Source organism: Rhodnius prolixus, unplaced genomic scaffold (genome assembly GCF_049639745.1).
Source record: "Rhodnius prolixus isolate KJV_2025 unplaced genomic scaffold, Rpr scaffold_7, whole genome shotgun sequence".
Classification (NCBI taxonomy): domain Eukaryota; kingdom Metazoa; phylum Arthropoda; class Insecta; order Hemiptera; family Reduviidae; genus Rhodnius; species Rhodnius prolixus.
The window spans coordinates 19,043,964-19,066,294 of record NW_027411582.1 but is presented as its reverse complement, the minus strand read 5'-3'; the positions used below and the strand labels follow the sequence as shown (position 1 = coordinate 19,066,294).

The following is a 22,331-nucleotide window of genomic DNA, read 5'->3' as shown; positions in this document are numbered from 1 at the left end:
TTTTCTGTAGTAATGTAATGAAAACTGAAAAGTTGGGAATAACGATTATTTCATTAAAAACTCTGGTGTGAACAACAAATGTGTAAATACACTACTTTCTCTGACTACTATACACAGAGTTATAGCTCACAAAGTTACTTCGGAAGGCGTAAAACCAGATCCTAGCAAATTGGTGGCCATAAACTCTTATCCTACTCCTACCTCGGCAAAAGAGGTAAAGAGTTTTTTGGGTCTTGCGGGGTATTACCGCCGCTTTATAAAGGGGTTTGCGGACCTTGCTGAACCACTTACCTCATTACTTAAGAAGGATGTGGATGTTCACCTGGGGCAAGAAGGAGCAGTCTGCGTTTGAGGTTTTGAAGAGAGCACTTTGCTCCTCGTCAGTACTAGTATACCCAGATTTTAGAGACAGCTTTATATTAGCGACTGACGCTTCGGGGATAGCGTTAGGAGCAGTTCTCTCCCAACTATGTGAAGGGCAAGAAAGACCAGTGGCGTATGCTAGCCGTCAACTAACTCCAGCTGAGCAAAAGTATTCTACCACGGAAAGAGAACTGCTAGCAGTGGTCTGGGCCACAACACAATTCCGCTGTTATCTTCTAGGTCGAAAATTTAGACTTGTCACATACCATGCTGCGTTGAAATTGAGCCTGAAAGACACCTCCGCGAAATTGACACGTTGTTCCTTGAGATTATCCGAATTCGTATACGACGTGGAACATAAGCCAGGGATTAAACATCTTAACGCTGACGGGTTAAGTTGAAGGGTCGCGTCAGCTTCCAAGTCAGAGTAGCTAAAGGAAGTGCAGTGGGCCACGGGGGGAAGCGACCAGCTCGGGCAAGAGCAATCCGAAGATCGTTGGTGTAGCCAAACTAGGAAGACCTGGCCAGAAAAAATCTATGTGCACGAATCTGGGCTCTTATACTGGACAGATGGTAAAGCCCAGAAAAACCAGTGGCAAATAATGGTACCAGCTAAACAGAGAATTCGTATTATTAAAGCCCATCATGACGCGCCCTGGTCCGGCCATCCCTGTATAGAGAGGACGTTAACTCGTATCCAAAGAGAATTTTTTTTGGCCCGAGATGACTAGAGATGTTGAGCTGTACATCAAAAGTTGCCACTCATGTAATGAGCGTAAGATGAATGTAATTGATGTTATTAAATAATTTATTAAAGAATCTATCCTGTGAATCTATTCTGATTAATGGTAAGATTGGCTATCGTTACTTTAGCTTATGTCAAATAGTTTATTGGTCATATCTCTCTGTGAGTGTGTGTGCGTGAGTGTGTGTGAATGTGTGTGTGCGTACAGAATCATTGCTCAAGTAAGTGAGAATTAGGAAGAGTCAGCGGCTGGCCTACAAATATTTCCAGTAAAATTTGTAAATTTATGTATTTTTAATCACTATGTTGTGTTTAAGTAGAATTGTAGGTACGGTTAGCGTGGAAATTTTAAAAAATCGAAAATTCTACTTGGTAAAGTGGAACATTCTATTAGCAATTTTATACTCTGGCAAGCCAGTACAACACACTAAAGTGGGACTTTAGAGAGAAGCCTAATAACCCCTCTCAAAACTAAAGAATTTTTACAAAAAAGAATATTAGAAAATCCAGATATTTTTTATTTTATTTTTGTTCATCTTTCGACCTTAGGATTAGATCATAATTGTCTATTGCACAAGCCCAATAGATGACAGCAGTCCAGGCATGCCCAAATAAAAGATTTATACAGTTAATTTATGCCAGAAATGTTAAATGATTATTTTTAATATATTCTAGTTTTATTAATGTTATTTATTTTCTTTCAGTTTCAAATTTTGGTCATGATATAAACGAACTAGAAAACGATAATCGTAATATTTTTAAACATATGGAAAGGTAGTTTTGTTCATGAATACTAATTGTAGTAAAAAAAAAATAATTATAATAAAAAAAAAATAAGCGAAATAAAAATATTTAATTAAAATTTGATTGAATTGAAAGGATTTTAGATGAGATGACTAAAGTGATGACTAACTTTCTTCATTATATCTACTTTCCTTGGGTGAATTATTCGAAGAATGGCAGAAATGTACAGAAACTGAGCGCATATCTTTGGAAATTATCTTGTGAGGTATGATTTACATTATCAACTAAATAGTCAATTTCTTACGATGGGACAGTAAATTATTTTTTACCTCATTAAATTGTCTTCTTCATTACCATACAAAGCGAACAAAATTTACGTTTTTATGCAAATAATCATTTCCTTCCTTTCTTTGTTTTTTCCTAAAATTAGTATGCCACAATGAGAAAGGTTGTTTAAATATGCTCTTGTTTTAACCTTTACTATCAGTATGTAGGCAATGAGAAGGAGGAAGAATTGTAGGCTCAGAAATAATAAAATAAACTTTTTTCAACTGCTCGATAACCATCATTGAAGTTATTTTTAATCCCAACAAATTTAGAAAGTGAAGAAATTTATAATAATTTTTTATGGGACTAAGAAAGCCATCATAAATTGATAGAACTTTTTTTTTTTACAGATTTTGCAAGCTAGAATAGAAACTAGAAAAGAACTGGGAGGTAGGTTTTACGCCATTGTTTACCAGAAATAAATTGTTTCACATTATTATAAATAAAACTGTATTGCAGAAGAAACAGATGGGCAACCAACCTTCTACTCAGATGTGCTCATTCAAAAAGCGAAAGACTATAGACTGTCTTGGGAAGAGACTGGAAAACTTGCTACCGATTTTCTTGTAGCTGTAAGTAAGAAATATTTAATGATAATAATGGGTAACCTTTTTGAAAACAGGTTAAATGCTTCTGACGAAAAAACATTAATCAACTAAAAATCATAACAAATAGGGAAGGTTATAGCCACAGGTGGATTGCTGAACTCCCTTACTAGGTTCAATTTGGAAAGTCAACCCAAAGTAGTCTAAGGGGGAATAAGCTTTTTAGTTTAATTATTAACTATAGGCTTTTGATATAATTATGATATGATTTGCTGTAGGGATTCGACACATCAGCTGTGACCACATCCTACATTATATTGATGTTGGCTATGTTTCCTGAACATCAAGAAGCTGTCTATCAAGAACAACTTGATATTTTAGGAGAAGATCCTGAAGTGGCACCAACATGGGAACAACTATCCAAAATGGTTTATTTGACTAGAGTGGTAAAAGAAGTGATGCGTCTCTATTGCCCACTTGCAATATTGAGGCATGTTAGAAATGATTTGGATTTAGGTAAGATTATCAACTAGAATTCCTTTCGGTTTATGACTTTACGGACTTTGCTCTAAAACTTAAATTTCTTAATAATTTTTAGTTTACATTACAATTTACTTTTATTAAAGCACATTATTGGATTGATTTTTTTTTTACTTTATTTCAATTTCAACTCTAAACACAATCCCTGATGCGCTGCGTTCTCATAATTCAAATCTGAAAAATAAAACTTTTAGTTAAGCCGTTACTTCATTGCTTTTAATAGTTAATTTAAACTACTGCTTTTGGGATGCTTGTTTCGATTTACAATCGGCAATTTGTTATTTATTAATCTCGTTTGATTAGATGCTACCAAATCAATAGTAGAATTAATTAAAATTTAATTAAATTAAATTAATTAAAGTCAGCTTTCTACTTACCCAGTTTTCAAGGTGTAAATTAATGAAGAATTAAAATTATAAAAAAAAAAAATAGTTTATTTAACCGAGAATATAAATAAATGAAAGAGAAATAACACCTCTTATTACGCTTTTATTGCTTTGAAATTGCACAGTTAAGCACACTAAATAAAAGAAGCGTTATACTCGTAGATGCAAACGTATAGAGCTTATACATTATTAAAATAAATAACGATGTATTTATGAAACTAGACGGTAATCAAACGCCAGCGCTGCTATTTTTTATTTTTTGTAAAAGAGAAAATCTAAATTTTAAACGTCATTCCACATTTTTAAGTTTGTACTTTTTTATCACTAAATACATGTGAGATTTGTAAAAGAAGTCTTTATTTATAGGACAAGACTACAAACTTCCCAAGGGATGCACGGTTATTATCTCCTTCTACTCTTTACATAGAAACCCAACTTTTTGGTCACAACCAGAAAAGTTCTATCCAGATCATTTTCTGCCAGAAGAGTGCGCAAAAAGGCCGAAAAATGCATACTACCCATTCAGCTGGGGACCAAGGTCCTGCCCAGGTTAGTCAGAATGTTGTATATGCATATTTAATATTACAAAATAACAATAAACTTTCTCTGAGCATCCATGCTTCTTTATGATTGTAAACATCTGCGTTGATATTGTTAGTAAACTGGTCACTTTCTGAATATTGCTGGATAAATATCTTCTTTTTTTTTTTGTCCTCAGCTAATTTGGATACATTGCTTAATTTTGACAAAATGATAAGTGTCTTTTTTATTATAAAGTATGTGGTACAGAAAACATGAAGTTTTAGATTTAGTAAAAAGTTTGGTTGTCATCAAAAACTGTATCATCAGCACTTGGACACAATTTTATATGAACTTCCTAAAAATAAAGCGACAGAGAAATACTCTTCCACCAAATCCTTAATGAAAAGAATGAATAATATGAGAGTTAACAATCGGCCTTGGCCGCAAATCCATTTTGGACTCAAAACATTTTTCGAAATTCCTTCTTTGCAAGTGAACACAAGCTTTTGTCAACTTACCACATATGCCGACATTCTATCTAGAAACCGCATAGCTAATCCCTTCCCTTTTAAGATATATGCGATCGAAAATTGTACTGACAGTTTTGGTAAATTCTTTGATGCTTTTCAGATAAGTCGGAAGAATTACATATATATATCTATCTGTTATTATTGTTTTATTATTATTTATTTTTCTTTTTAGGTAGTGTTTATGCCATGATAGCAATTAAGACACTTGTATCAACTTTAATAAGGGAGTATAAATTTGAAACTGACTTAACGTTTGACAATCTGGAATACAAGTATTCTTTGTTACTTGAGGTCAGCCAAGGATTTATGGTGAGGGTCAAACCAAGAAAATGAAAGGGTCAAATTAAAGTGAGCATTTTTTTATTTATTTTTTTTTTTTTAGTTAAATTAACAAAAACAATGTTTTTTTATTTAATAAGATTTTTGCAAGGAGTAAATAATTTTAGAGGCTACAACAATGCCTTCAAGAAATTTTGTTTCACAGAATTCAGAGACACTGAACCCGCTCTTGGGATAAAAATGTGTTTTTGTTTTTGGTGATTTTTTTTTGGACATATTTTGGCCAGTATTACGGTGCCTAAGCATTCTATCGTATTGTGAGACCTAAGCAGCCAACAACGGCAGAAGTGTTTGCGGCTATTCCTCGTTATTTTTCTGATGGTTGTCATCGGCCAAATCTCTACAGCCATTGAAAGCTAACTATTTTCTCCAAAGATTAGTTTCAGACACATTTGGAGCCCTGAAAAATTTTTCTTCTCTCTTCAATGAATAGATTTATTTATTTATTTTTTCTCATTAAATTATTTTTTATAGGGTTTCATAAATAATGGCGATTAGAAAGACATATAATAATAATATATAATTCTCCAATAATGTTTGAAATAGTTCGTCCTAATTCCTTTATTTCTTCAAGAAATGTTAGTTTGTTTTATTGACAATATAATGAAGATTTCAAATAAGTTTCATTTGACATCATTATTAGGTTTGAAATAATAATATGACTGAGAATTTGTGATGTGGTTAATAAATAATGTAAATATTGAAATTTAATGGTTGTCAGCACTAAGTGAGTGATGATTCAAATTGTGTTGCAATTATAATTAAATATGACAAATTAAATATAATTAATGTAATACACATAGAATATATTGCAAAATAAAAATAATTTATCACCGCAAATATTGCAATTCTATCCATTCTATACTTTATAATAAATAAAATTATAAGTTATGTAACACTATCTTTTGCTTCAATATTTTTTATTCTCCAGGAATTAGAAACTGGAATGATCAAATCAAAAGATTACAGGGTTATGGAGTAAAATGGAAGAGATATCTTGAGCAATAGGATTGGGATTGCTGGATAAGTTGGTGTGGAAACGGGGGCAGATTAATTCGGAAATTAATGGTTGTGGTCTTGTAAGGAATTAATTACGGATTAATATGGATTAAAGAAATCTTCAGTGATTCGAAAGTAGTTTATAAATAACTTTATTTCTATTTTTAGTTAAGCATCGAACTGTGGAGGTTTAACTAAACGCTCAAATCAGCAAAAGATCCACTCCTTGAAGTCTAAAATTCTTCGCTCTAATAGTAAACGCTCCTTTCTACGTCACCAAACAAACCATACACATAGACTTGAACATTCCTTTCATCACACAAGTTGTTCAAAAAAAACACGATACAGAAAATTCCATCTTAGCCTTCAATCTCATCACAATCCACTTGTACAACATCTATCTTCCAGAACATTTCCAGACAACACTTCTTGACGTCTTAAAAGACAGTGGCCTCGCGATCTCCTCTCTGATGAAGGGTGTCAGTAGAATGTAGAATGTTATTGGAGTGTAACTTCAAAAACTAACTTCTCCACTCTGATATGCGTGATGTGTTGCTTACTGTTGCCCTTGTTGCTTATAACGCAATGCGTTTATTGTAACTAAATAAATGATTAAAAAAATATATATATTTAGTTACACTTTATTTATAGAAGAAGAATATATTTATTGCTATAAGAATACACCTGTTAGCATGGAGTTTTGACATTCTCAGTATTACAATTAAGAATAATAACTTTTGCAAAATAAAAAATAATTAAATAATGTAGTTACAAAATAATAAGGTACATGATAGAAAAGTAAATTAAAATTTAGCTCTCAAAATTTCGCATATTGCACAAAAAAGGGAAGAAAACAAAACAAAGCTCCTAATTAATAGAAACAGAGTTCCTCAACTTTACAAAACATTAATTATTAATATTGAAAATGTTGTTGGTCACTTTAATTATAAAAAGTAAGTAAAGTAAAGTAAAGCCTATCTTTTCAGGCAGGATTTACATCCAGCTACCAACAAATTAGGTGTCATTGACGGAAGCGACTAGCGAACATAGTTGACAATGAATTATTTAGTTAACCATTATATGAAATCCAAGGCCTAGACCGGCAATAGAACCTTTTACCACAATACATCTTAGCTTTGCGGGCCTTAACTCTAACCGTTCAGCTATCGTGGCGCCTCATTTATTTATATTCTTGGCACGATAACAAAAAAAAAAAAAAAAATACTTTAGTACATAATTAGAAGCAGTGACAGATAAAGCTATCTGATTAAGCGCTTTCGGTCTTAGAAATACATAAAACATAATTTGGGCGCAATAACGTACCTTATGACTGCCTTTTGTTTCATTAGAAGTCGAATAAGTTCAAACAAGACTGGAAGAATTGTGATTTAATTGATCTTTCGAATGATGTCCAGGAAAATGAAACACTCAAAAAAATAATAGTGGTATATTAGAAATGATAGCCTACAAGTCGGTAATTACGATTTCAAAATGTTCTTCTCTCAATTGTCCTCTACTATGATTTGTCACATTCAAGGTTATGGCAAACAGTTAAAAGACTGAAAATTTCAGTTAACTGCTTCAGTTTATAGTAATTCTTTTTTAAAACTGTCCGGTAGGACAGTTGTATAAGGGTTATAATATGGTAGTATTGAGTGTACTTGTAATATCATTGGTAGTATTCTTAATCTGGCGTATAATGAAATGCATCATTTGGGCAATTAGAGCAGCGAATATGACTTACAATATACCTGGCCCAAAACCTTGGCCAATTGTTGGAAATGGTCTACTTCTTGCTAAAATTAACACTCCTAAAGGTAAATAATTTGTTTCAATATTATTCTTTAATGCCCTTTAGAACAAATATTTCTAATACTTAAATCTATCTGTCTACCTTGGATTTGATTGGAACAACTCAAGAAGTCTTACGTTTTTTTCCTACAAATTAAAAATCATTTTAAAAAAAAAAATTAACATGTTTCTGGAAAAGTGGTTGTTAAAAGTTGTAAGTTTGAAATTTAATTGCAAAGATGCAAAAAGAAATTACGTTTGTCTTCAAGTTATACCTTCTCTTGTAAAGTAATCTTTTTAAATAAATAATCGTCAATGTTAAAAATATAACTAGACGCAAAATGTTAAACGAATATTATGCTAAATTGTTATTTCCCCACCACGAAAATCTGTTAGATGAAGTAATCTGAACGAAAAAGTATTATGGGACAATGTTTACAAAAATTCAAATTGGTTTAAAACATGAGAGATTTATTTTTGTTTTTAATTTTCATATTTGGTAAAGGTTTTGATGACTCAAAAAATGTTCACCAGCTTCCTCCAATTATCTCAAACAATTTCCAATTAAATCCTCTAGGGTCTAGGACATTAGTTATAATATCCATAAATTATGTTTGGAATACCTTTGTTCCTTCCTTCTAAAGAGATGAAGACAGGTGTGATAATCAGGAGTTGCTCACCCTTTAGATAAGTTCAAACCAAGTTAGTTTTTTTTTTCTTTTTAATAATTTGGGATATTAGACATCCGTCATTTTGTCTTATACTAGAGTAAGTGAACTTCTTCAATCTTGAAACTCCGGCTAACTGAAAATTACTAGAATGTATTTTTTGTCTCTCTGCGGAACACAATGGTGTTCCATTTTTGAGAATTATATGGAGATTCTCCTAATAATAAATTATTAACTACATAGAACTGGTTGATTATGATTAGGGAACGGATTCGTATGTATTTACATATTTTTTTCTAGGCAATTTACAGACATTATTCAACTAGAAGTATTCATACAGACCCTTTTTAAGCCGTTTGAGTCTACTGTTATTTCACATATTTCCACATATTTGGATGTTATCGCATATTTATTCATATTTGATTAAAATAAATAAATATTTCTACATATTTAATCAAAATATGTACATATTTTTTCATATTTTTCATTTTGGGCATATTTTCATAATTGGGAGGTGGTTGACAGGAACTGTGAACCACAGACTGTAGGGCTGTGAATCACAGTGGGTACAATGGTTATTGTAATTTACACAGAATGCTGCTAAACAGTGACGGGCACTTGTTAGTTCTTTGAAGTTGTCTGTTCTTTCAGCTCGTTCGTTGAAGTGTCCAATTCATTTCGTACGGTCACTTAGTGTATTCTTTTTTGGGTGAAATGCCACGAACATCGGCCTCAAACAAACAACTGGTTGCTAAATATCTTCGCGAGTTTCCAGCAGAACTTTTTCGAAGTGATGGAGACATTTTGTACTGTACAGCTTGTGACAAGCGCGTTTCTTGCTCTCAACGTTCCCAAGTCACCCAACATATTGCCACCGGATCGCACATAGAGAATAAAAACAGAAATAAAGAGAGGACGTCCTATCAAGCCTTCCTTACATCTCCATCATCAAGTAAGTCTACTCTGAGTACAAATCTGTGTCGGGCTTTGGTTAGAGCAGATATCCCTTTCCACAAACTTAAAAATCCTCATTTCAAAGGATTTTAGTCGTTACAAGTCCATCTTACGCCCAGATCGTCGTCACTTTACGTTCCAACATTTGAAGTTTCATGTGGTTGCAAACAATTTCGAAGAGTGAAGTTTTCAAAATTGAAAATTTAACACATCTTTTTATAAATAGTAAAAATGTTCTTTGTTGTATAAATCATTATAACTTGTAAAAACAAATTATTTTGTTCCTAATAAATTATTATAAATTGTAAAAATGTTCTTTTCTTGTGTAAATAATTATAACTTGCCCCCCCAAAAAAAAATCCATTTTCATAAAAAAAAATGTCCATTTTACTTAAATATTCCAGAAAATATTTTAAGAAAATCACATATTTTCCACATAATTGACGAAAATAAATGCATATTTTAATTAAATATTTGGCATTTTTAAATACATAAAAATCCGTTCCTTAATTATGATAGATTGAATTCTGTTTGACATACCGATGGTTCTTTTTGTATTAGTGAAACTTTTATAATGAGACATCAGTTTCTAATGCACATCCTAATAACAGAATCTTGTCCTTTTTATACATTCACATTAACTAATACTTTCGTATATTAATTACAATACTTCATCTTTGAACCCAAAGAAGAAGAATAAAAAGATCCTAACAAATCGTATTTCAGAATAAAACATCAACAATCAATTTCATTTTAATGGATTTCTTTTCTATTAACTTTAAAGGAACTCCTAAAGCTTAAGATATCTAAAAGTACTATAATTTGTTAGTTTATTCGACTCTACAGTACATTTATGTCTGTTAAGTTGAAACATTAACTTTAATTAACATTAGCTTGAAAATTAACTTAAAAACATAAGAAAAATTACAAACAAAAGATAAATTTAAAATTGTTTATTTTCCTTCAACTTTTTACCAACTAGAAGTTATAATTCCTGCCTTTTAGAGGTTATATAGATCATTTAATAAGCTTATTTAAATGAAATATATAGTTATTAGAATTTAAAGTTAGATTGGGATAGAATATTTTTAACTATAAATACGTTTTTGTTCCTAAAGTAACATTTTCTATAACCTTTATTTAGCACTAACTTCACTTAAAGTTTCTGAAACTTATGTATACGGTTCTACTTATCAAAGAAAAATACTGACTTTAAGAACTCCAATAAATAAATAAATAAATAAGAAGTTTATTGATTTAAAATAAATTTCATGAGTGTAACAATCAACCGCAGGGTTGTTGTAGCAATTGAAGAAAATACCTAATTGAAAAGATATCGTAGATGATTCATACTGTTCCTTCTGACTGACTATAAAATGAATTAAGCTGTGTAAAAGGTCAGTTCCACTCTCATCGTCCAGGCATGACTTGTAGGCGGATTGTATAAATTCCTTCCTGCAACCCCAGTCATCTGTTAAATAGGCACCTCTTGCTTCTAACGAACAATTACATAACTCTTATAATATTATACATTTTGTGCTCGGCAACTTTGATTATAGCTTTATAAGATTATTCACCCTTAAAACCAATTCCTATAACTACATATTACATTTAAATAAGCTTATTAATTGATAAATACTATTACTTCAAGGTAGAAATTATAGCTTCAAGTTTGTACAATGTTGAGGAAAAATAGAAATTAAATTGAAAAAGCAAGTTCATTACGTATTGTTTCAAGAAAACAAATAAAAGATAAATGTTATTATTACGGAAATAATTATATATATTTTATATCTTTGACAGTCAGTTATTAAATGATTGATTACTTCATTTTTGCTAGTTTTCCTCAAAATAAATGGGCGAAATTTCTGGAATTATATTAAGGATATCTGATGATTATAATTAAACAGAAGGGTATCTAATATTTAATAAAACCCAAGGTAGGTCTTTATCTAAATTTTTTAACCCAAATTATACTATATAAATTCATAAGTGTTTATTGTTGAAATGTGAGGTAGTCTTACCAAGATATCTCCTAGTCAGTGTTCCCTCTAATTTTTTGTGACCTGTGTGCGCACTTTTTTAAGTGTGTGCACTTTTTTCCAAAATAAACAAATTTTGTGCGGCAATTTAAAAAAGTGCAAAAAAGACAATACAATAATAGTATTAATATTCAGCCAAATTTTGAACCAACTTGCTGCTTATACGCATTGACTGGATCGTACAGCATACCACTTGTACTACATACAATACAACGGAACACAATGAAAAAGCTACCCTAAAATGAAGACAAATCATTAGATCGTGAAGACAGAATTTAGCTGATTACTGTGGTTTCCTTTTTCCATTCAAATGGAAAATAACAAAATTTAAATACTTACAATGTGATAACTAGGGAACGGATTCGTATGTATTTACATATTTTTTTCTAGGCAATTTACAGACGTTTTTCAACTAGAAGTATTCATACTGACACTTTTTAAGCCGTTTGAGTCTACTTTTATTTCACATATTTCCACATATTTGGATGTTATCGCATATTTATACATATTTGATTAAAATAAATAAATATTTCTACATATTTGATTAAAATAAATAAATATTTCTACATATTTAATCAAAATATGTACATATTTTTTCATATTTTTCATTTTGGGCATATTTTCATAATTGGGAGGTGGTTGACAGGAACTGTGAACCACAGACTGTAGGGCTGTGAATCACAGTGGGTACAATGGTTATTGTAATTTACACAGAATGCTGCTAAACAGTGACGGGCACTTGTTAGTTCTTTGAAGTTGTCTGTTCTTTCAGCTCGTTCGTTGAAGTGTCCAATTCATTTCGTACGGTCACTTAGTGTATTCTTTTTTGGGTGAAATGCCACGAACATCGGCCTCAAACAAACAACTGGTTGCTAAATATCTTCGCGAGTTTCCAGCAGAACTTTTTCGAAGTGATGGAGACATTTTGTACTGTACAGCTTGTGACAAGCGCGTTTCTTGCTTTCAACGTTCCCAAGTCACCCAACATATTGCCACCGGATCGCACATAGAGAATAAAAACAGAAAGAAAGAGAGGACGTCCTATCAAGCCTTCCTTACATCTCCATCATCAAGTAAGTCTACTCTGAGTACAGATCTGTGTCGGGCTTTGGTTAGAGCAGATATCCCTTTCCACAAACTTAAAAATCCTCATTTCAAAGTATTTTAGTCGTTACAAGTCCATCTTACGCCCAGATCGTCGTCACTTTACGTTCCAACATTTGAAGTTTCATGTGGTTGCAAACAATTTCGAAGAGTGAAGTTTTCAAAATTGAAAATTTAACACATCTTTTTATAAATAGTAAAAATGTTCTTTGTTGTATAAATCATTATAACTTGTAAAAACAAATTATTTTGTTCCTATTACAAAGTGTAAAAATGTTCTTTTCTTGTATAAATAATTATAACTTACCCCCCCCCCCCCAAAATTCCATTTTCATAAAAAAAATGTCCATTTTACTTAAATATTCCAGAAAATATTTTAAGTAAATCACATATTTTCCACATAATTGACGAAAATAAATGCATATTTTAATTAAATATTTGGCATTTTTAAATACATAAAAATCCGTTCCTTAGTGATAACGTTGTCTGCTTTTAATTTTTTAAATTAACACATTCGTCAAAACAAACAGACAAGAACAACAATTCACAATTACTTATTATTGAACAATTTTAAAATTAAGGATTACATTTTTTATGAATGGCATTTATTTTATAACTTCTCTCTCCAGCCGTTTGGTTTTAACCATTCTGCATAAACTTAACTTAAATTTACATTGTTTCCGTCATTCATATATGATTTTACTCTCATCAGCATACCCATATGTTCCTGCAATCGGTTACTTTGTTTCGTTTTAATCAAAAAATTTTTGTGCGCGCAAATATTTTTCCTGTGCGCTATGTTTAAATTTATGTGCCCGCACACACGCGCACAGCTTAGAGGGAACACTGCTTCTAGTGTTAATAAACATCATCCAACGGTGTCCCTCAAGAAGCACAACTTATATTCTGGTTTTCAATGCCGTGGAAATCGCGAATGGAACGCCGCCTCAAAAATTAAATGGGAACGACAGATAGATTCAAAAATAAATAGTGATGAATGGCAGGGTTAGAATGGCCAGATAGAAATTTCATAGCTTCATATTATTAAATCATAAACCATTGATGAGTGGTGTTGTTCTGTCTCAGAATAAAACAGAACATTAGTTTTTTGGTGGATAATATTAAATTGTAAAATAATTGGAGTATAAACTTAAAAATGTTTATCTGATTTCCGTATTTCCAGATTATAATCCAAGTGTTGTTGAATAAACTTTGTTAGTATAAGTTTTGAATGTTTATTACAGTAGTGCTAGAAGGAAGTAATTCATTCTTCTCATTTTAATTTTGAATTTTCGATTACTGATCGGTCATTCGTTATTCTAATCGTCAAGGTATCGTACTGTGTTGCATAAGAAAGTGCATTTAATAGTTTGATAGACTGGAAGCTTTGTAATGGAAGCACAAGGAAATCCTTATCTTCGCTTATTTCGTGATTCTCAAATCTTACCTGATCAATCGCTCAAAACCGGGTCATTCATGCTCTTCATAATCCACTACATTCCCAAACGACAGCTCAACGAAGACCCTTTACTTCTTTCCCTTACATCAGCTTTTCCCAACCTTTTTTGGCTCACGTACCACTTGGTAGTAGCACAGCATGCTAAATTGTACCACTTCGTAAAAATTATTGTATTTCCTGAAATTTGTTATTCCGAGTGTGTTATTTTACTACTATTATCTGTATTTGTAAAGAGATACAAACTATCTGTTACAAAGGAGTTCACGTTCACTTTATAAACTTTGTAAAATCTTAGTTTTAAAACTTTTTTTAAATAATTTAAAATTATATACAAATTTTTCTCTTCAAGATTAATAATAAATTTACAAAGTTCTTTTTTAGGATTATTATATTTGTGCCCAAGTCTTCTAAATTAATTTCTTTTAAGCATTCAACTAACTGTAAGTGTATCAATTAAATTTAATGTTGCTTGGATAGAGCTTACTCATTACAATCCAGTCTCTTTAAGCAGATCTTTACATAGTTATCATTCAAGTTCTGTCACGTGATAATTCTATTAAATTACCTTTATCTTTTATCGATAATGATGTAGCTTTTCCTAAATTTTCTTTATAGACGGAGTTTGAAATCCAATCATCATTTGTGTTTTTCGGTATTTGGAAAATACTCCGACAATTTTAACCCTGTTAAATTTGCTATTATCTCTTTTCTCGTATATCTTGAGACAGACTAACCTTATTACTGTTCATATTAACAACTTTACGGTATAATATTATTAATTACGATAATTTTTTTGAATTATAGGAAATAACGTTTCTATGATATTTTTATGATTTAATTTTTTTTTAAATATTCTATGTCCGCCATTATTGGTTATTTTTCGCGTACCACAGGTTGGGACATAATTACATAATCTAAACCACAGGCCTATCTTTCCACCCAGGAACAATCCTCCTTTTTAGTCAATACTAATGTCAATTCTTTAAATTTTGTAGCCTGTTGTGGCATCTTGCCATCACCAATCCTATAAAAAGATGGAAGATCAATGTCAACCGCGCTAAATACACCCACGTAGGACAACGCTTCCATCTATTCTCCTCCATGAGAGTTGATCTAATTTCTTCAGTTGTCAGAGTTCACTATCTTGGTTTCTATCTATATAAGCCACTCACCTGCAACGAAGACTCTTCATGCAAGAATTAAACGGGCGGTAAAAACTTTTCTAATTCTTGGCGGACATTCTAAATTCTCTTCAAAAAACAAAAGAGTTTTATACAAAGACAAACGTATAATCCCTAAGGACTTAGAGGTACACCATCTGTGGTTCAATCAAGTATTCCAATTCCCGCTGTGTATCAAATCATTCTAGTCAAACGTTCTTCGAAAAATAACCAATTCTCCTTACTGCATATCTAACCATACAAAACGACCTCAACATTCTTTTTGTCTCAGGTATATGTAGGCTATAAAAAAGAAATCCTTGATTCCGATTCTGCCCATCCAAACCCATTTAGAGTAGATTAAATCTTTATTATAATATAAATATGTACAAAAAAAAATAAATAAATACACTAAGTGTTAATGTACAGAACATTGTAACCTTCATAACCTGTGCTAGTAGAAGGGCTAAGAAATGTAGGATAAGACTGCAGGGAATAAGGAAGGAAAAACCTGCAGTCAAATCCATTTATATAAAATATTGACCTTTCTAAAAAATTGCCGTTAATTAAATCGTCGTTGGTTCCAAGATTTCGTCAGTTCCGACTAACTTTCTATCCATACAATAATTTAATAATAACTAAGGTCTTCCTCCATTGGGTGGAATCGCCTACCTTTTTATCAGCCTTCAGTTATATCATGAATTTTAATAAATAATTGGCTAAATAAATAGACAAACAAATTTGAAAATTGTCATTACTATCTTTTCAGAGGCCATTGAATTTTTGATTGATTTGTGTAATGAATATGGCGTACAAGCAGCTAGAATGATAAAACTCTGGATAGGCGCTAAACTAGCAATAATTGTTACGAATCCAAAATATATAGAGGTATGTACGAGTATTATATCTAACCGTTGTAGCTATGTAGTAAATATTTTACAAGATTCTCATACATTTTTACAGAAAATACTGACAAGCCCAGCTGCAATTGAAAAAGATTCAGTGTATGACTTCATTGGATTAGTAGGAAATGGTTTATTCGTTAGAAATGGTATTAAATAATGTTTGATTCTTATACTTTATTAGAAAAAAATCAATACCTAATAAAAATTTTGTACGCTTAGGTAAAGAATGGCAAGACCTTCGTAAACCATTAGATAAATTGCTAACTAAAAAGATGGTAGAATCAAATCTGGACATGTTCCATGAGAAATCTATAAAACTATGCAATGTACTGAACAAATACGCTAAAACTGGCGAAAATTTTAATGTAAGACACTACATTACAAACTTTACAACAGATGCCCTAAGCGGTAAGTGTATAACACACACTGTTGTACTCTTTAAATTGTTCTAACTAATAACATGAAAAAATATTAATTTCCCCACTCCTGTAACCTATATTTTGAGATCCCTTGAGTTAAAAAAAAATGGTTTAAGTGCTAATTTTATTATTGATTTAAGTCATGGTATCATCTTAATACCATGGTATCTCTCATCTTCGCTAGTCTTATCCTTTTCACGTTCTGTATTTTTTATTTATTTATTTATTTTTTGTCTGAAAAACAGTTCCAACGAATTTTATTACAAACTTTTAGATTAATAAAGTTTTATTGCTGAGTTATTGAGTCTAATTTAAAGAAAAAGCTCCGGTAATGATATTTCTTTCTAGTAAAGTATGGAACATTATCTTGATCCAGTGCCCTATTTATGATCCTATCAGGAAACATTATTTACCTCAAGTACTACACAATAAAAATGAAATGAATTTATACCGAAAATTGCTAATAATTGAGTCTCTTGGCCATCTAAATAAATTGTATTATTTCATTTATTGAAGCCCTCAAAATAAGATCGTTTATCCTAAATATAGAATAGTAGCTCTAAAAACTATTCATTTGGAATAAACTATTTAGAAACTATATGTAGAAAACACTTTTTAGTTATTTCTTATTTTTTTTTTAATGATTTAAGGCGCGTCAACATCTAAGGTTATTGGTGCCAGTTATTTCTTATTATTATTATATTTGTATTGTTTTAATATTATTTTCTATTTATTATTATTTTTCTTTCATACTGTTATTTTGGTTATTATGTCAGTTGCAAATTTATTTGAGTTCATGTATTTTATTTACTTTTTAGTATTGACATTATTATTAATTTCAAGATTATCTAAGTGTCATTAGAATAGAATCCCTGTAATGTGTTAATACACGAAATACAGGATTTTTCTATTTTATTCTATTCTATTATATTTCTTTTTAGTACTGGCACATTACACCTATTAGAAATGCTGATATGTTTTTCTAGTTTTATTAATGACAAAAAATTGTGTTTAATTTAGTGTCAACTTTTGGGCATGACTTGAACGAGATTGAAAAAGATAATCACAACATATCAGAGCTAATTGATTGGTAATTTTGCTTTTATAAAATTTAAATATCCAAATAATGTATTCAACAATGTTATTGACAATTTTAAAATTTAACAGTGTTATAGAAAATCTTGTAAAGGTAGTAAAGAATTTTATTAACGTTATTTATTTACCTCTTGCAACAATTTCGAATGAAGGCAAACGTTTGAAAGAAATTTGCAAATCACTTTGGAAATTAAGTTGTGAGGTAAGCAACTTGAAAAATATTTAATATCTTCTGCTTATCTTACATTTGTAACGCAATTGCAACATGACCGTCATCAATATAATATTTTACTGATAATTGGTCAATAAAACAAAAAATGTTTCGACATATTTTTTATTTTCTTCTGTACGGAGTAGAGTGGAGTTAGTGGTTTAGCCATTTACTTCTTCTACAGAATTACTAAGTTAATGAGTAAACAATTAAGTTTGTGGAGCCCGGGACATTTCTTACAATTAATACTATAATAACTCACAAATGTAAGATATCACTTTGTACTTTCATTTTATGTCTTAATAAGCTGATGAATAGTCCAATATAACTTACAATGTGAAATAGTGATGTTGAAAGAATTCTAATGGTATAAAAATTGGTAACCTTCTACGACACATTAATGAAGCACTTCATTATGTTTTAAACCTTACGCTACACACTGACCATACAATATTTTTGCTTTCTAACAAAAAATAAAGAAGATAGAAATCTGATTTATAATTTATCACGCTTTAAATTACAAGTGAAGGGTGTTCGGCAATATCAGAGAAAGGTTTACATTGTAAAAACATTTTTAATGGTGATCTACGTTTCGGATGACATGAAGCTCCTTCACTAAGAGTTTTGAATACGAATTTGTTCGTTATAATAAGAATGGTATAGGAAACGTAGAATACCAGCAAGTTGTCTGAAAATAATGTAGCCAAGGATAAAGCCTAAACTTCTTAGCTGTCTTAATGCCGGTGTATCATCAAAGAATGGCTTCTTCACACTAGCCATTTTATATAAATAGCCACTCTTGTGTAGTAACTTTGCAATAGCATTCATATTATATTGATTAAAGATATTGTTTATACAATAGTTTTTAAAGAAGATGAAAAAATTAATTGTTTGAACCAGCAAAGTTAAGGATAGTGCAGCATTCTAGTGGTTAGTAGCAGTACTACAGGCCTCTACAATAGTCTGCATTATTTGAAATGATAATCAACACCTGGATTAAAATTTATTTATAATTTATATAGTATAAATTATTTGTAATTGCAGAATCCTAATTGATTCTTTCATTATTTAATTTCTTAAACTATTTGTACTATCTAGTTCAGCAGTGCACAAACCTACTTACTTATTTAAAATCTATAAACTTTATGCTTATATTTCCTAACTATAGTCCTATTGTTTTTTATTTTTATAGATTTTAGAAGCTAGAATAGAAAATAGAAAAAAGCTTCAAGGTGAGGGTCTTTTTTTTTTTTTTTTTTTAACAGAATAAGTAGTTTTAATTTTGAAATACAACTTAATTTCAGAAGATTTTGATGATAAACCAACCTTCTACTCTGATGTTCTCATACAAAAAGCGAATGACTATAAACTATCTTGGGAAGAGGCTGGAAAACTTGCTACCGATTTTCTTGTAGCTGTAAGTATAAAATTTTTATTTTTTGTAAGGATTTAAACATGAAGCGTTGGAACAAAAATTAGAAGCTTTTGAATGAATGAAATAGTAGAAAGCTTCCTCTACATGATGTTTACTATTTATCTAACTAAAAAGTTATAAGTCAAAGCATAGTCCTATAAAAAACAATACATAATACCTAAAATTGGTTGTTTTACGATATATAAATTCAGTTAGGCGCTGCGGTAGCCAAACGGTTAGAGACCAGTCCCGCAGAGCTATGTTTTGTTGTAGTGGGTTTGATTGCTGGTCAGTTCTTGGATTGTATCTAATTGTTAAAAATGAAAAAAATAAACCTGATTAAGTCATTTAAACTCTTAATTTTTAAATCCGCGCGTCTTGAAATATGCTACCAAACTATGTACATTTATTTTAAGAAACCTTTTACGTGAAAAAATTTGTTGCAGGGTTTCGATACATCAGCTGCAACAATATCCTATATTTTATTAATGCTGGCCATATATCCTGAACATCAAGAGGCTGTCTACCAAGAACAACTAGATATTTTAGGAGATAATACTGAAGGGGCACCTATATGGAAACAATTATCTAAAATGGAGTATTTGACCAGGGTATTGAAGGAAGTTATGAGACTTTATTGCCCACCTGGTATTTATAGGAAACTAACGAATGATTTAGAATTAGGTAAGTTACAAAAGATATTAGCACAGATATTAGTACAGGTAATTAGCATTTGTAATTAGTGTCTGTCTAGTAGCCCAGTTAGGCAAGCTGGCATTATTGTTCACTATAAGTGTGCTAACATTTTACCTTCCTATAAATCTCAGTTATTCTGTGTAAATTATGTTTAGCGTAACAATATTATAAACAAATGATCTGCTTTGTATTTGTTTACTTATCAGGAGGAACTCATTGAAGATTGTAATAAATATTATGTACACTTTGTCTTATTCTATTTTTCTTTTATTTGCATCAGAATTTGTATGTGCATTCATTTACATTTGTTTGTATTCATGGTTAACCAGTGCTAACTCTTGTTTATATAGGGTTTTTCCCACTTTGACAAACAATTAAATTGGATACAAATGTAAAGAAAACACAATGTAAGAGAATATTGGAAATGATTAAGAAAAAGAAAAACATAGGCCATTACAATAAATTCTTTAGAGCAATTAGGTAGATAAAACCTCTGCGAATGGCTTCTATTTGTTTCAAATAACTGTTCCCTTCAATAGGTACTGCTCAACAAGAAAAGAAATACATTTTGCAAATATATTCCTCTTGAACAATATTCCAGAAGGAGATTACAAGCTTCCTAAAGGATGCACAACCTTCATTTTATTTTATTATCTACACAGAGATCCAACTTTATGGTCACATCCAAACGAATTCTATCCAGATCACTTTCTACCAGAAGAATGTGCTAGGAGACCGAAGAATACATATTTTCCATTCAGTTGGGGTCCAAGATCTTGTCCAGGTATTGATACTTTTCTTAGCCATTAATACCTAATAAGTATTAATTTTATTAAAACTTATTAACTAATAATAAAACAGCTGTTATTTTGTTAATAAATTAAAATTTCATTAATACTTTTTAATTTTATTTGCAGGAAGCAATTACGCAATAGCATCAATTAAGATACTCATATCTGCGGCAATAAGAAAATTTAAATTTGAAACAGACTTAACATTTGACAAATTGGAATATAAGTATTCATTGTTACTGGAAGTCAGCCAAGGGTATATGGTTCGGATTAAACCACGAAATTAATGTTGAACGGAAATCTTTATTTTCAACCATTTTGACAATAAATAAAACTACTTTTATATATATATTTATTTGTGCTCATTAAATAAGTAATTTAGCCCAACTATCTGATCAGACATTGTGATCAGACAAAGACAAGCGACTTTTTCTGCAATTTCTGGGGCTTGAGATTACAAAGCATTCTGTGCTCTTTGAAAATCTTTCACCTCTTCATGTATGCATTGCTCTAGTTAACTAGAGACGCAAGAACTTTTACAAGGAAGAAAAGAGCTTTTGAATTCTGTACAAAATGAAATCATGCTCGTACTGAGATCTGAATCTCTGTCTAAGGTAAAAACGGGCATTGTCCAAGGGTTGAGAGCAGTGGTGTCTTCGAGCCGGAACGTCATTCCGGTACTTCCTTTTTGGACAGGAACGCGTTCCGGAACCAAAGATGATTTCTGTTCTAACGAAAATTGATGTATTGAAAAAAAAAAAAAAAAAAAAAAAAACTACGTGAATACAATTTTCTACATCTGGTCGCTTGGAGGTCAGATCCAGCTCTCAATTCTCTAATTTATGTAAATGTAAGTCTTGTATTTGGTTATTCGGTTATGCGATAATTCGAAACATGCACATTAACGGATAATAAAGAAATTACCTTTATTAACAGAATTTACTAGTCTCATTAACAATATGACTCGAAGACTTATACAGAAAATAATTTAATAAATGTATTTCGAGTATTAGATCCAACGGATATTGAAACTGACAATGGAGCAAATTAAATCGAGTCTTTATGCACCGGATTAAATTTAATAACATCAACAACGCGATGTATCAATGCGTTTAGAGATTATATTGATAATGGAGACAAAGAAATCCCTGAAGATTTACAAATTTTAATTCTCTATATAAATACTATTCCTTACAGTTCGTCAGAGTGCTAGCGCGGATTTAGTAATATGAATATTATTTTAAATGAATAAAGAAATAGAATATTAATTGAAAATCTAACAAATCTCCTATTTATAAAAATGAATAGTCCACCGCAACAATTATTTAATCCAGATGATAATGTAAAAATTTGGTTGAGGTCTCATCGTTCAGCAGATGACAACAAAATAAAGAAAGTTCAACCGAAAGATCCTGAACATAATCCTATTTGGAATATTTTATAAAAATTATTATTTTTAATGTATTATTATAAATATTTAGGCAATTGTTTGTGACTAACCAATTTTTATAAAATGTTATTATTGTAATAAACGTATATACACAAAAAAATGGGGTTCGCAATGATTCTCGCTTCCTTTCCT

The 22,331-nt window shown here is 30.8% G+C and overlaps 2 protein-coding genes across 5 annotated transcripts in view; both read left to right on the top strand.

Annotated features, from left to right (window-relative positions):
* Positions 1–16,106, top strand: part of LOC141447119 (cytochrome P450 4V2-like) — a 37,545-nt gene extending 21,439 nt beyond the window's left edge. Inside the window, exons 5-12 of one of the 4 annotated variants that reach the window (XM_074114325.1) lie at positions 1,813–1,882; positions 1,988–2,117; positions 2,530–2,569; positions 2,639–2,751; positions 3,003–3,240; positions 4,017–4,199; positions 4,875–5,050; positions 15,988–16,106. In XM_074114325.1, the coding sequence (XP_073970426.1) occupies positions 1,813–1,882; positions 1,988–2,117; positions 2,530–2,569; positions 2,639–2,751; positions 3,003–3,240; positions 4,017–4,199; positions 4,875–5,035 (935 nt within the window). In that variant the 3' untranslated portion in view covers positions 5,036–5,050; positions 15,988–16,106. Of the gene's footprint in view, positions 1–1,812; positions 1,883–1,987; positions 2,118–2,529; positions 2,570–2,638; positions 2,752–3,002; positions 3,241–4,016; positions 4,200–4,874; positions 5,051–5,515; positions 5,897–15,987 lie in introns of those variants that run through there. The other 3 variants (XM_074114326.1, XM_074114328.1, XM_074114324.1) reach the window with 3 other exon arrangements.
* Positions 7,614–22,117, top strand: LOC141447122 (cytochrome P450 4g15-like). The gene is made up of 5 exons (XM_074114337.1): positions 7,614–7,857; positions 19,153–19,265; positions 19,709–19,946; positions 20,560–20,742; positions 20,876–22,117. The coding sequence occupies exons 1-5, from the start codon at positions 7,683–7,685 to the stop codon at positions 21,034–21,036; spliced, it is 870 nt and encodes a 289-aa protein (XP_073970438.1). The 5' UTR covers positions 7,614–7,682; the 3' UTR covers positions 21,037–22,117.
* The last annotated feature ends 214 nt before the right edge of the window (positions 22,118–22,331 follow it).